This window comes from Procambarus clarkii, chromosome 56, assembly GCF_040958095.1.
Source record: "Procambarus clarkii isolate CNS0578487 chromosome 56, FALCON_Pclarkii_2.0, whole genome shotgun sequence".
NCBI lineage: Eukaryota > Metazoa > Arthropoda > Malacostraca > Decapoda > Cambaridae > Procambarus > Procambarus clarkii.
In genome coordinates this window covers 19956583-19969075 of record NC_091205.1, presented here as the reverse complement: position 1 = coordinate 19969075, position 12493 = coordinate 19956583, and the positions used below count along the sequence as shown (strand labels likewise).

The following is a 12493-nucleotide window of genomic DNA, read 5'->3' as shown; positions in this document are numbered from 1 at the left end:
GATATGTACTTTAAGGACTATTATAGCACACACATGTTTGCAAATCTGGTAATAAGTCAAAATACACACATGTGAATTTCATATTGAAAAAGGAAAGTCGTGTGCATTGCTTTGAGGTCAAGATTGGTTACTTGGTTTCTTAGAATTTCTACACATTACGACAGGTTATGTTATGCTATGCTATGCTATTTTAGGTTAGGTACTTCAGTTAAGTTGGTCCTCCCTCTTCCCCCCCCCCCCCTCCCTCTCTCATTTCTGATTTTCACTCACGAAGCTCTCCAGTTGTTGCCATGGTGTGCTTGGGGGGACTTGGCTTGCCTGAGGGGGAGACTGCCATCGCAGTCACTTCGTATTGTACACATGCCTCCAGGTCCTGAGGAAAAATGTCATATTAAGATACTGTAATTAGTTTCATATGGGGAGAGAAAACACACAAGATAGCAAAAGGATGTGATAATGGAAACAATTGAGGTTTGGAGAAGAAGATAGTGATGGTTGTATAACGATAAGAGAAGGACAGGCAAGAGATGTTTGATTGCGAGATACAGTAGTGATGGGTCAAGAATACTAGCAGTACCATCATTGCCATGTCATAATACCCACATCCTTGGATCTGTTGGAAACTTATGTGTCAGGCTGTCAGCTTGTTCATACATTTACATATACAGTACTGTATTGCTGATCTGCCCCCAAAATGTTTTACTTCACTGTCATCTCGAAACATAAGTTTGCAACAGACTGCACTGAAAACAAATGATTTTATCATACCGTGAAGACTGTTTCTCTGCCATTCATGTCATAGCAGTCTTCGGTGAAGGAAACTACATCCTGTACACACACATGATAATGATCAACACACTGTTCTACTAATGCTGCTGTCCACATGGCCGATATACTGTTGGCATCTACGTTGATGATGGTCACCGATTCCAATGGCGTCACATCTGTGCGAGGGTTTCACCAATTAACTCACCGAGCTCATAAATTAGTATCCTAAGCTATAAACTATGAAATGAAGCTATGGGAAGGTAGCTATGGGTAGGAAGACTTATGGCATTGTTTTGGTAGGTCACAGTTATTTATGGTCAGATTCACACCCTGATATTACTTTGAAAGATTAACTTCATATATTCATTTAAATACAAGCCAATTTAACTCAGGGGAAAATAGACATGAGCCCTAGGGAAGAAAAGCCTAGTTACTCACCCACTTCAGCCAAGGTGGTACGAGTTGTCTTGGTACTGCCCTGCAAGCCTGTGACTGATACCCCCGACACCCAGAAGGTGTAGTTGGTACAAGCAAACAAGTCAGATACGGTAGCATAGTTGTCGGATGGTGCCTCGGTAATGAAGGGTTTCACTGACATTTTGCTACTCCCAGTAGTGTATGTGATTATCCAGCTGTATCAAGAAAATCATACCTATTACTTTCTTATAATTGATTATCATGACTAATATAATATGGCGAGATAAGGTAAAAAAAAATGAATGAGAAGAATAAATGACAAGACCTGGCATGACTGAAGGCAATGGGGCAACTCATTGATTATGAGTTATACAAAAGGGCACTAAACTTGGCCACTCAGGAATCAGATCAGCCAAAAGAATTGACAAAATGGAAATTGCCTAAAAGGAAAAACCAAAACAAAGGACTCGGCTGGACCCTGAATAGTTCAGACTAAGCTATAATGGATGATAAAAGGGCAGCAAACACTAAGAGATTATTTTACATCAGTGTCCACACTCGAAAGGTTGGATGACATCCCATCACTCACAGATGTTTGAAGGAGGAGATTTGAATGAATTTAGGGATATACCCATAACATGCAAAATAATTAGAAAGAACATTGACAAACTAAAAGACTCAAAAGCCCCAGGTGTGGATGGAATCCAAGCCAAAGTCGGAAAGGAACTGGCAAAAGAACTATGCCTATCGCTGAAACTACTTTTCACAAAATCTCTGGACCCAGGGGGTAATCCCTCTAGATTTGCAAATGGAAATATGCAAATGTCACCAGTTTTCAAAAAAGGCAGAAAGAGCTCAGCAGAAAACTACTGGCTGATCACTGTCTGATCAGCTTGACATCACACATCTGCAAGCTCATGGAGAGAATCCTCAGGGAGATAATCATTTACCATTTTTCAGCGAACAACCTTGTACAATCGACACATGAGTCTGTTAAAAACAGATCCTGCCTTAAAAACTCGCACATTTTTGGAAATGGTAACCAGCTACTCAAAGGCCTTCCAGTGGATGTAGTATACATGGATTTTGCTAAAGCTTTTGATAGGTACCATATGGAAATTACAGGACCATGGAATAAAATGGTAAAATATTAGAATGGATAAAATACAGGTTGAAGGAAAGAAAACAAAGGGTCATGCTAAATGGAAACTAATGTGAATGGAGAAATGTGATAAGTGGGGTGCCACAGATTCCTTTTGGGGGCATACCCTTTTTGTCATATACTGTACATCAATGACATCGCTGAGGATATTATAAACCACATCAAATTTGCAGATTACAAAGATTTATGGTAAAGTGGGAAATGATAATGATATTGGAGCCTTACAAAGAGATCTATGTGAACTTCACAAATGGTCAGAAGACTGGCAAATGCTTTTTAATATTGACAAATGCAAAACCCTGTATGTGGGGCACAACAACCCAGGTCATGACTACCAAATTAATAGCATTACATTACAGCAGGTTTATGAAGAAAAGAACCTTGGAGTCAAGATCCACCACTCAAAAGTTGCACAACAAGTGGGTGCAGCAGTCAGAAAAGATAACCAAACTTTTGGGATAATCAGGCATACTTTTGACTATGAGGAAAAGAAGGTAATGGTTCAACTGTATAAATCTCTGGTGTGCCTCCACTTGTATTACTATATCCAAGCATGGAGATCTTTTTTCAGAAGGACATAGCTGCTCTGGAGAAGGTACACCACCAGGCAACAAAAGTCATTCAAGAGCAAAGTCATCTCTCATATCAGGAATGCTTGAAGGCCACAGGGCCAACACTGCAAGCCAGGCATGACAGGACAGATATCATTGAAACTTAAAATACTGAACAAGCTAGAGGATGTGGATCTGGATATTTTCTTCAGAAGGTCAGATTTAACACAAACAAGGAGCAATGGTTTCAAGCTCAACAAGCCACAACGTAGGACTGAGAAAAGGAGATGCTTTTTTCACCCACAGGGTTATTACCCATGGAACTGCCTACCTGCCAAAACTGTGCCGAGTTTCAAAATATACCTGGAAAAGAGCGTCAAAGCAAATGGAGGGACCTTCGACATGCTGCCGGCTTTCTGTTATCGTTGAGGCCACTAGGGTTAGTGGCCTTCAAGTAAATCGGGTAAATAAGAAAATTAAGATAGCACTACTCTGATTAACAATCTACATTACAGTACAGTGTCATATTTGATTAGTGGAAAAGAATGCAGTATTAGATATATATAGAGATATTTAATTGGGACTTCCTACCATTAATATTGACCACCAGTTAATGACTATTTGGTAGTCATAATAAAGTGTATCTCTTCCTTAATAATCTCAACACTTAAAATGCTCCAGCTGCATTAACTAATGGCATTTATTTTTACAGGGCAGCCACTGATTACAAACATGAATAATTAGTTGTGAAGTGGTAAGGAACAGTAGCACTTGACTCCCAACTAGCAGAGAAACTGGTGCCAAGTTTGTATTAAACGGTTTCTAAAATCTAAATTAAACATTTTACTAGCCTTGCTACTTGATCAAAGTTACAAAAATATTTCTAACTATTCAGTACTGTACAGTCAACAATATAAAATACCATTATAAAGATAAATACAGGTATCTGATTTTACAAAAACTAATATTTTAAGTTAATGATTTATTTCACCCTTCCCCTAATAACTAGAAAACACAAGCCGACATTAATAACACCAAGTAGCCAGTGTAGACGACATCATATAACTTCATGATTGCAATTAAAAATCACCAACTAGTCACTACAGCAGACCTATAATCAACTTTTTAATACTGTACTGTACAGCTATATTGCATCCTAAATGATCTCTTTAACCACTTTAATATTTTTATAACAGACAATGCTTTATATCCAGTCTGGTTTACTGCTTACTGATAATACTTACTCTTTGACACAGTTTGCTCTGTCCAGAGGGTTGTCCCATGCCAGTTCAACCCAGCTGGTCGTTTGGTTGTTGACGTGTAAATTCTCCGGAGCTCCGGGTGCTGTAGGGAGACACCACACACATGCATCACAAATGCCATCAACCGGTCTCGACATCATATACGTCGACATACATCATATATATCTTATCTTCCTACTACATGCAGGTACCAACTTGAAAGCTTTTTATTTCCCTGTACAGTATTTACATTATATATACTGTATATATAATGAGCCATACAGTAAAGTTCCAAGATCAGAAAAATTGTAAATCAGAACACATTAAATAGGTTATTCACCAATTCCTTTGTCTCTCTTACAAAATTAAGAATATAATGCACTTCAGCATCTGAACAGGTATTTTTCAATGTAAAAATTAAGTTACCTATAATAAATTGGTTGTTACTGAAATATTGCTGTATTAAAGTGACTATAATCTAAATTACTAATTATTATGGTTATATCAACATTTTATTAAACATTGTTTAGTCATCCTCTTAGTCATATGGGATATCAGAGCAAGATGAACAAACTTAACAATATAATTCCCCTTAATACACATCAATCATACCAGCATCATCCGTGTTGGTGTCGAAGGTAAGCGGGTCACTGGGGAGTCCTAAGAGAGATACAGATGTTATAGTGACGTGGTAGACAGTACAGGCCTCCAGACTTTCCATGGTGTAGCTGTTTATGGTGGAAATCACGCAATGATCTTCTGTTGCCCCAATCATAGTGAAGCAAATCTGCAATACACATCATTGTGAACCACAAATCCTTACAAGCAATCTATAAAACATTGTCACTGGCTTTTGAGAACCATTGCATTTGTCAACTAGTCTTCATTATTTCTCATCATAAAAGAATAATTTTCATGTAGGTTTCTACACATGACAATGACTAAGTAGCATTACACTTTCCTCTAGACATGTCATTTTATAACAAAATCAAGTTTCTCAATCTAACTACTGATACAATGATATTACTATTAAGTTTTATGTACTGTATCAAAATAAAAAATAACAAATTATTACATCTTTCAATATTCTTGTGATTATTTTTGTTTTTATTATAGAAATTTATGATACAGTATTTGAGAATATTTATAAGCAAACACAGGCTGAGAAAAAATTTATTGCAAATATTTAAACTCCCTGTAACAAATCGGCCAAATTCACACATTAATTTGTTGCCATTTAATACGTTGTATGAAGACAAAATTCTCATGGTTCTAGACATAAATAAGGAGGAGAGATGCTTGAAAGAAGTAAAGCCACAAGTAAGGTACTTGCCTCATAATGCTGAAAGCAGTTCTTATTGACAGGTTCACTCCATGTGATGGTGGTAGAGGTAGTGGAAATATATTCAGTTTTGGGGTCGGTGGGGGCTCCAGGAACTGTTCAGGAGCAGAAATTCAGTAGGAGTCATGCGGAAGATACAAAGCCGCTCACTTGGTACTCCCAAGCTAGCGTCCTAAACCACCATGCCACGACAAGATAAAAGCTATACAACCTGGGATTCCACCGAATCCTCTAGAATTCCTGAGGTTACAACTAAAGCCCAATTAGGGTGTTAAGCATTGCCCCTAGGCACTCTGGCTAATGGTCCAGTAGTTCTCCTCCAATGCTTCTCGTATTTTCATTGTGCATTTGACATCACAATGTGATTTCATTATATATGTGCTCATGAGCTTGCACAAGAAATGCCAACTCAAAGACTATTTGTGGAAAGCCCCGTCTGCTCCCTGAAGCTATCCGAACTGATATAGTGCTATATTAGTTGGGGTCATCAGTCACTTGAGTTCTTAAGCCTACCAGAGACCACAAGCCAGAACCTGCCCCCCCCCCCCCCCTAAGGGGCACAGGGAGCAATGGCCTATGAGCACTTCTGGTTCGTGGTCTATGGTAAACTTAAGGACTGACTGATGACCAAGTAATATAGCACTATATCAGTTCTAATAACCTCAGGGAGCCTCCAGGGCTTACCCAGAAACTGGCATTTCATGACATTCAACGCTGCATTTTCCTAGATAAAAACCCGATGCACATATTAGACGATAGTGAACCTTCATTAGTTTTTTTTCATTACAATGTCCTGTATAAATACAAGATATATTGTTTTACATTAAAATCTCTAACATTAAAACTGGATATTGCCCAGCCAAAGTCTTAGTATTAAGCTGCAAATGTTTTCATGACTAATCTTATGCTGATTAATACATAATAATGTTTACCATAATGAATCTGTAACAAAAGCTTAGTACATGAACACTGGGATTCTACTGTTAATATACAATTAATGTGGAGTTTTAACAAGAGAAACTAAATTGGAAATTATCAGTTCAACAACACTAAAATGTGAAAATAACAGAGGTTGTCTAGCACTTTACATACACCAGTACATATACTTGGAGCAGGTGAACAGATAACCTGTTATCAGAATGCTAAGTTGCACAAATAATATCTTTTTAAGGAGATATATTTAATGACAAAATTAATTTCACATCAAGAATGTGTGCTAGTACTGACCATCTCCGAGTGTGGTTGCCTCTGTGTTGAGAACGGCGCCCTCGACTAGAGAGTCTAGCAAGTAATATGGTGTTAAGGAGAATGTTTGCAGCATGCATGGATTCAGGTAGGTTACATTCTTCCAACACACCAGCTCCTTACATCGCGACTGATGAAGTTCCATTACCATGATTACTAAACAATTTAATTATTCCTAATAAATATTTACCATAAATTATATAATTATATATACCAGTATATACTGTATATACACACAGATATGTATGTCTATATAGATATATATATATATATACACACACACACAGGTGTGTGTGTCTGTGTGTGTTTATGTATAAACACACACAGAGGAACAGTCATGATCACAGAACACAGGAAGAGTCATGACCTGCCAATGGGAGCGTCCTCTGGGGTCTTCAGCATCTCCAGGTCGAGCCCATGAATTTGTAGCTAGAATCTTTAAAACCACATGCTATTAATTGGCTCCCAGAACTGAAGGGCAAGCACTATGAGGAGAGGTTAGAGGCATTAAATATGCCAAAACTAGAAGACGGAAGAAAAAGAGGCGATATGATGACTACGTACAAAATAGTAACAGGAATTGATAAAATCGATAGAGAAGATTTCCCGAGACCTGGAACTTCAAGAACAAGAGGTCATAGATTGAAACTAACTAAACAAAGATGCCGAAGAAATACAGTACAAGAAAATTCACTTTCGCAAACAGAGTGGTAGACAGTTGGAACAAGTTAAGTGAAAAGGTGGGAGGCCAAAACCGTCAGTAGCTTCAAAGTGTTATATGACAGTGTTGGGAAGACGGGACACCACGAGCGTAGCTCTCATCCTGTAACTACACTTGGGTAATTACACACACACACACACACACACACACGTGTATGTATGCCTAGTACAATATATAATATATACATACCTCCTCAACAAAGTCGTCATTAATATTGATGATGTACTTCGAGAGATCTTTAGGAACGTCGCTCATGTTCCATCTGAGATAAACCCAAGTATAGCCCACAGACTCTGCCACGAACTCTATCACAGATCCTGGTGAAATATGTACATTAATGTTGAGGGTAGCAACAGCAGGAGCATTAATGTTGAGGGTAGCAACAGCAGGAGCATTAATGTAGTGATAGCTGCAACAACTGTAGTTGTTGCAGTTGAAGTTGTTAAATGCTCAGTTAAAATGAATAATCTAAATTACTTCTCTTCAGTCCCTTAGTGTGTTGGTAAAGGTGTAAGTGATGTCAAAAAGTGTTCTTTTGTTTGGCCAACTGGGTCAAGTGGTTGTAACCACTTGACCCAGTTGGTCAAACCATAGACCTCACTAATAAGCCCCTTTAGTAAGCTAGTGGAAGAATACTTCCATAAAATTCCTGAACCCATAATGTGCATCATACATTTTCTCTACTGCTCACATAATGAGCATGGTCTAAATTATAAACTACAGAAACTAGTTAACAAAAATTAGCAGATACTGTACAGTAAATTATTCCTTTGGCAAACCCAACCTTAACTTTAAAAAGATAAAGTAGTTAAGTATTACAACAACTACTCAAGGTACTGGGCATTAGTCTCCTAACTTTCCACCCTGGAGGGATGTATCAGCTAAGACAGACTACCTTAAGACTTTTCTTAGTATGAGGTTGGCAGTGCCTTAAATGATATAATATCTTACCATGGAGTGCTCCCAGATTCCAGTGACATACGCCGATGTTGCCCTGCTGGTCTCGCCCGATGATCTGCACATCCCTGGTACAGCAAGAGGAACTAAAATTGACAGCGATAGGCAGAGTTGTCCCCACGGAGAAGTCATCTACCGTTAAATAATTCTCTGGTCGAGAGTAGATAATGCTTAGACCTGTTGGAAATAAAACAAACACATACTAAAGCTGCACGTGATCGAGTGCAACAAATTTCTGAAGCATAAAATGCAACATCGGTTGCATTTTACAATTAAATATGCCAAAATTAAGTTGGTCTGTTTTCTAACATGCATTCTGATATAAAAATGGAATATTGACATTTTATGATCCAACTAAATTTGTCATAATGTTTGTACATTCAATGCAGCAAGATGAGAAGCATATCCAAAAATAGTTGCTAGCCGAGATTAGATCTCAAAATTTTCTCATAGGGTCAAGCTCTTTAACTAGTTATAGTGCACTGTTGGCACAGGAATAACAGTTATTAATTAATTAAGATCCATATTGTGTGAAATATAATACTGTACTGTATATAATGTTGCTTGGAAACTTTTTCCAACAGCAGTCACTGAATAACAACTCCATAACTTGCACACACAGCAGTGCTGATCAGGATAGTTATCTACACAATTCTACTATCAATAGTCGGTGACTGATAAAATTTGTACGACATGCTAGATTATGTGAAAATCCACAGGAGCCGTGATGAGGATTCGAACCTATGCACTGGGTGTTCCTAGAATCCTCGAGGGTGCAAAAGCATCCCAGGTTGCAATTCTTTTGATTATGTCATGGTGTAGTCGACTACAGTGTATCTGGGAACACCCAGAGCATAGGTTAGAATCCTCATCATGGCTCCTGTGGATTTTCTCATCGACATACAGTATCACGATAATGGGATTTCTGTGATGCTAGATTGTGTAAGGATAGCCAAGAATAGTGTGATCATGCAAATGGTCAAGCCACTACCACTTTTGGATGCATTATGTGCAAATCCTAATATATCATGCCGGATGTCCAAAGTGGTATGGCAAATAGCCGGATTTCCGTGCAAATGATTATGACCGACTTATGACCGACCTGATATGGTGTCCTGCATGATGCCTGTAACGCTCCAAGAGCCATCGCTGCAGGAGCCGGGGGTGCTGTAGTCGGCGCAGGATGGCTCACTGTTGCTGATACACGTTGGCGCTTCACTGTCAAGGTGCTGCACACAATAGTTAAGTCAGACTGGATAATACTGTACAGTAAATGTATAATACTTCAGCAAGTTAATGGTATTTTTAATGGTAATGGTTAATGGATTTCCATACAAACAAGACAGGTTCCTCTTAATATACTGATTAATAATACCGTATATCTTGTAAGATATAAACAATACATCCGGTGTTTAACTATTGAGTTAGGTTCACATATCTCAGCATGACTATCAAATGGGAAGAGTCAAACCGTAAGACATTGGGCTCCACTGCTGTACAATAAGTATGGTAATTATAAGGAAAAAGCACTATGCTAGTATGACTAATAGCACTTGGAAGGCACGAGGACAAGGAACTGGGATAGAATGTAGGGAAGTAACAGTGCCCAACCACTTGGGCCCATCAGGGATTGAACGCAGACCTGCAAGAACCAAGGCCTCTTGTACTGACGAATCCAAGTGGATGAACCACATTACGGGAACACATTGCAAATCCTTAGATCTGAGAACCTTAGAATGGGACAAATGGAAATTGTCTCAAATCCCTAGACTTGAGACAACTTAGAATGGGACAACCTTAGTACATCTATCGTCTGGCCAGAAGACCACAGACCTTGTTGTAATTCAATCACTGACACCACAGAAGAGTGGTAGTCAAATGACAGATATACATTATAGATGTACCCCTTATTATTATTAAGAAAGTGTACAGTATTACTGTGAAATACTCTTTCACAGTAATTGTTCTCTTACAGTATTCTAATAATAAAAGTCTGAGATAAGCATGAGCCCACTCACTCAAGCCAAATGCTCATGCTAATTTATTCATGACCTGGATCTTCTAAAGCTAAACTTTTTAAAAAATCTTAACATCTTCAAAAAGAACTTGCATAGGAAAGCATGGAATGAAAAAAAAATTAAGAGACTTCAATGTTACCTAATAAAATAATTGCAGATTCTATTTATGCAACAGTTATGGTAAACAGCTACAGAATGAAAAAGTAAAACCTACATACCAAAATACAACGAATGAGATTTACACATTAACGCTCCCTTGATAAAAACTAATGCGCGCACACACCGAGAACATGCAGGCTTATTTCAAAACAAATATAGAGGGAGGGGGGGGGGGGGCACATGACCACTGTGCACACACATGCAGGTACATTTAACCACATTTAACCAAACACTGTTCTTAATACATATACAATACCAGTACATACATCAGGGAGAACAAGGAAGTAGGCTATGGCAGTGTTGACATTTTCTTGCAGTTCTGAGCTGGCAGTTACAGTAACTGTGCTCACTGTGCCTGCAATGGCAGATGAAGGCACATCGAACAGTACTGTGATGGTGTCAGACCCCATAGAGGGTATAGTTGACCTGCAAGGGAAGTAAATAATGAGTCATACTAAAGAAACTATGATAAAAAGAACTGTCATAAGTCAAGAGTTGCCAAGGCATCTGATACATACATCTTTTAAGTTTAATAAGGGTTCCAGGCAAACCAAAATATTATTTAGAGGTTTACAATACTCACTTCACTGGGCTCCAACTTGAAACGTATTGCAACTCATCAGTAGCAAAGTAGTTAAAGGTGGCTTCAGGACCAAAGTTTTTAACCGAGAAATAGGCTGTGGCTTGCTCCCCAGCACGGGCAGACATCTCTGATGTTTCCAACAGAAGCTCCACAGCACAATTCACTGCCAGTATCATTGATGGGGAGATCCGACTGAAGGGTGTACCTGTTCAAGGAGCCACCATACATAAGCATGTGTTAGTTTATGGCATTACAGTCAGCTCAGACATTGTGGGTTTCTTTCAGTTAAGTTTACATGCGTTACTTCATGTTGAAATGAAGACAAAAAATGTCACATGTATCAGATTATTAAAATCTTAATAAAGTAAAGAATGGAAATATGAAAATATACAAAAAAGAATGACTTGGTTAGAAGAATTCCAGCTGCAGAACAGCTCCCCTGTGCCTGGATAATACAAAAATAGTAAATAATAGTGAAGTAGAGTTTTATGACAAAATATAACAGCTTTTCAACAATATTATGGAGTCATAAGCAAAAATCTCCTTATTAATTAAAACAGTGTTAGTTTAATACAGACTTTTACAAAAACAGGTTAATCATAATTTCCAAGTTGGAACAGCAGAGTACACTAAAGTTGTACTCGGTGTGTGAAGTAGATATCTCATGAAGGTGTATGAAGAATGTTTCAACACCACAGTAACTCGCTCCCTTCCTCAGACCGTCATTAAATGATTAGGTTTCCTCCTGTTTGTGAGTGCTTCAAGTATTGTACATGTTCAAAGCAAGAATGTTCACAACAAGGTGATCACAGCAGTTGGTACTACTCTCGCAGTGCAAAATGCAGCCTGCCGACTTCGTACTAAGGAGACTTACTTTTTTCTTGGCAAATACGGAATATTAAGTCTGGCTGATTATTTAATTCCTTTTATGGTAAAGCATATGGTCGACTATCCCAGCACATTTAATTTGTTCTGCCTTTTTTCATAAAATTAACATCTTTTCATCAGTAAAGTTAAATATGAAATGCTGTACAATACTCTCTATACCTTGTCTATAACTGCCTTACAAATTTTAATTTGCTACAAAACCAAACATTATTATCTCTTTAATATCGACATAATCTAATGCCAATTGGGATTGGGACACGTTTTCCAAAATTTCCTCGGCAATGAAGATAAAATTTGACCTTGGAAGTAGAAACCCGCACCTGCCCAGGCCTCAGAAAAAGACAAGCTCATATGGCTGGAAAGTTAGAAGAATAAAAAGAGGAATCTGAGAAGCTGAAGGTGGTGAACATTTGTAATGAAGCTCAATGTATTTCACCTATG

The 12493-nt window shown here is 38.2% G+C and overlaps 1 protein-coding gene across 1 annotated transcript in view; it reads right to left on the bottom strand.

Moving 5' to 3' along the window:
• The window catches only part of LOC123770687 (uncharacterized), a 35033-nt gene that overhangs the window by 2346 nt on the left and 20194 nt on the right, over positions 1-12493 (bottom strand). The window contains exons 16-27 of the mRNA XM_069305818.1: positions 11165-11369; positions 10848-11007; positions 9507-9633; positions 8399-8581; positions 7637-7764; positions 6709-6856; positions 5473-5576; positions 4752-4926; positions 4143-4242; positions 1207-1400; positions 769-944; positions 271-373 (exon numbers count right to left, since the gene is read on the bottom strand). Coding sequence (XP_069161919.1) covers positions 271-373; positions 769-944; positions 1207-1400; positions 4143-4242; positions 4752-4926; positions 5473-5576; positions 6709-6856; positions 7637-7764; positions 8399-8581; positions 9507-9633; positions 10848-11007; positions 11165-11369 — 1803 coding nt within the window. The remainder of the gene's footprint in view (positions 1-270; positions 374-768; positions 945-1206; positions 1401-4142; positions 4243-4751; positions 4927-5472; positions 5577-6708; positions 6857-7636; positions 7765-8398; positions 8582-9506; positions 9634-10847; positions 11008-11164; positions 11370-12493) is intronic.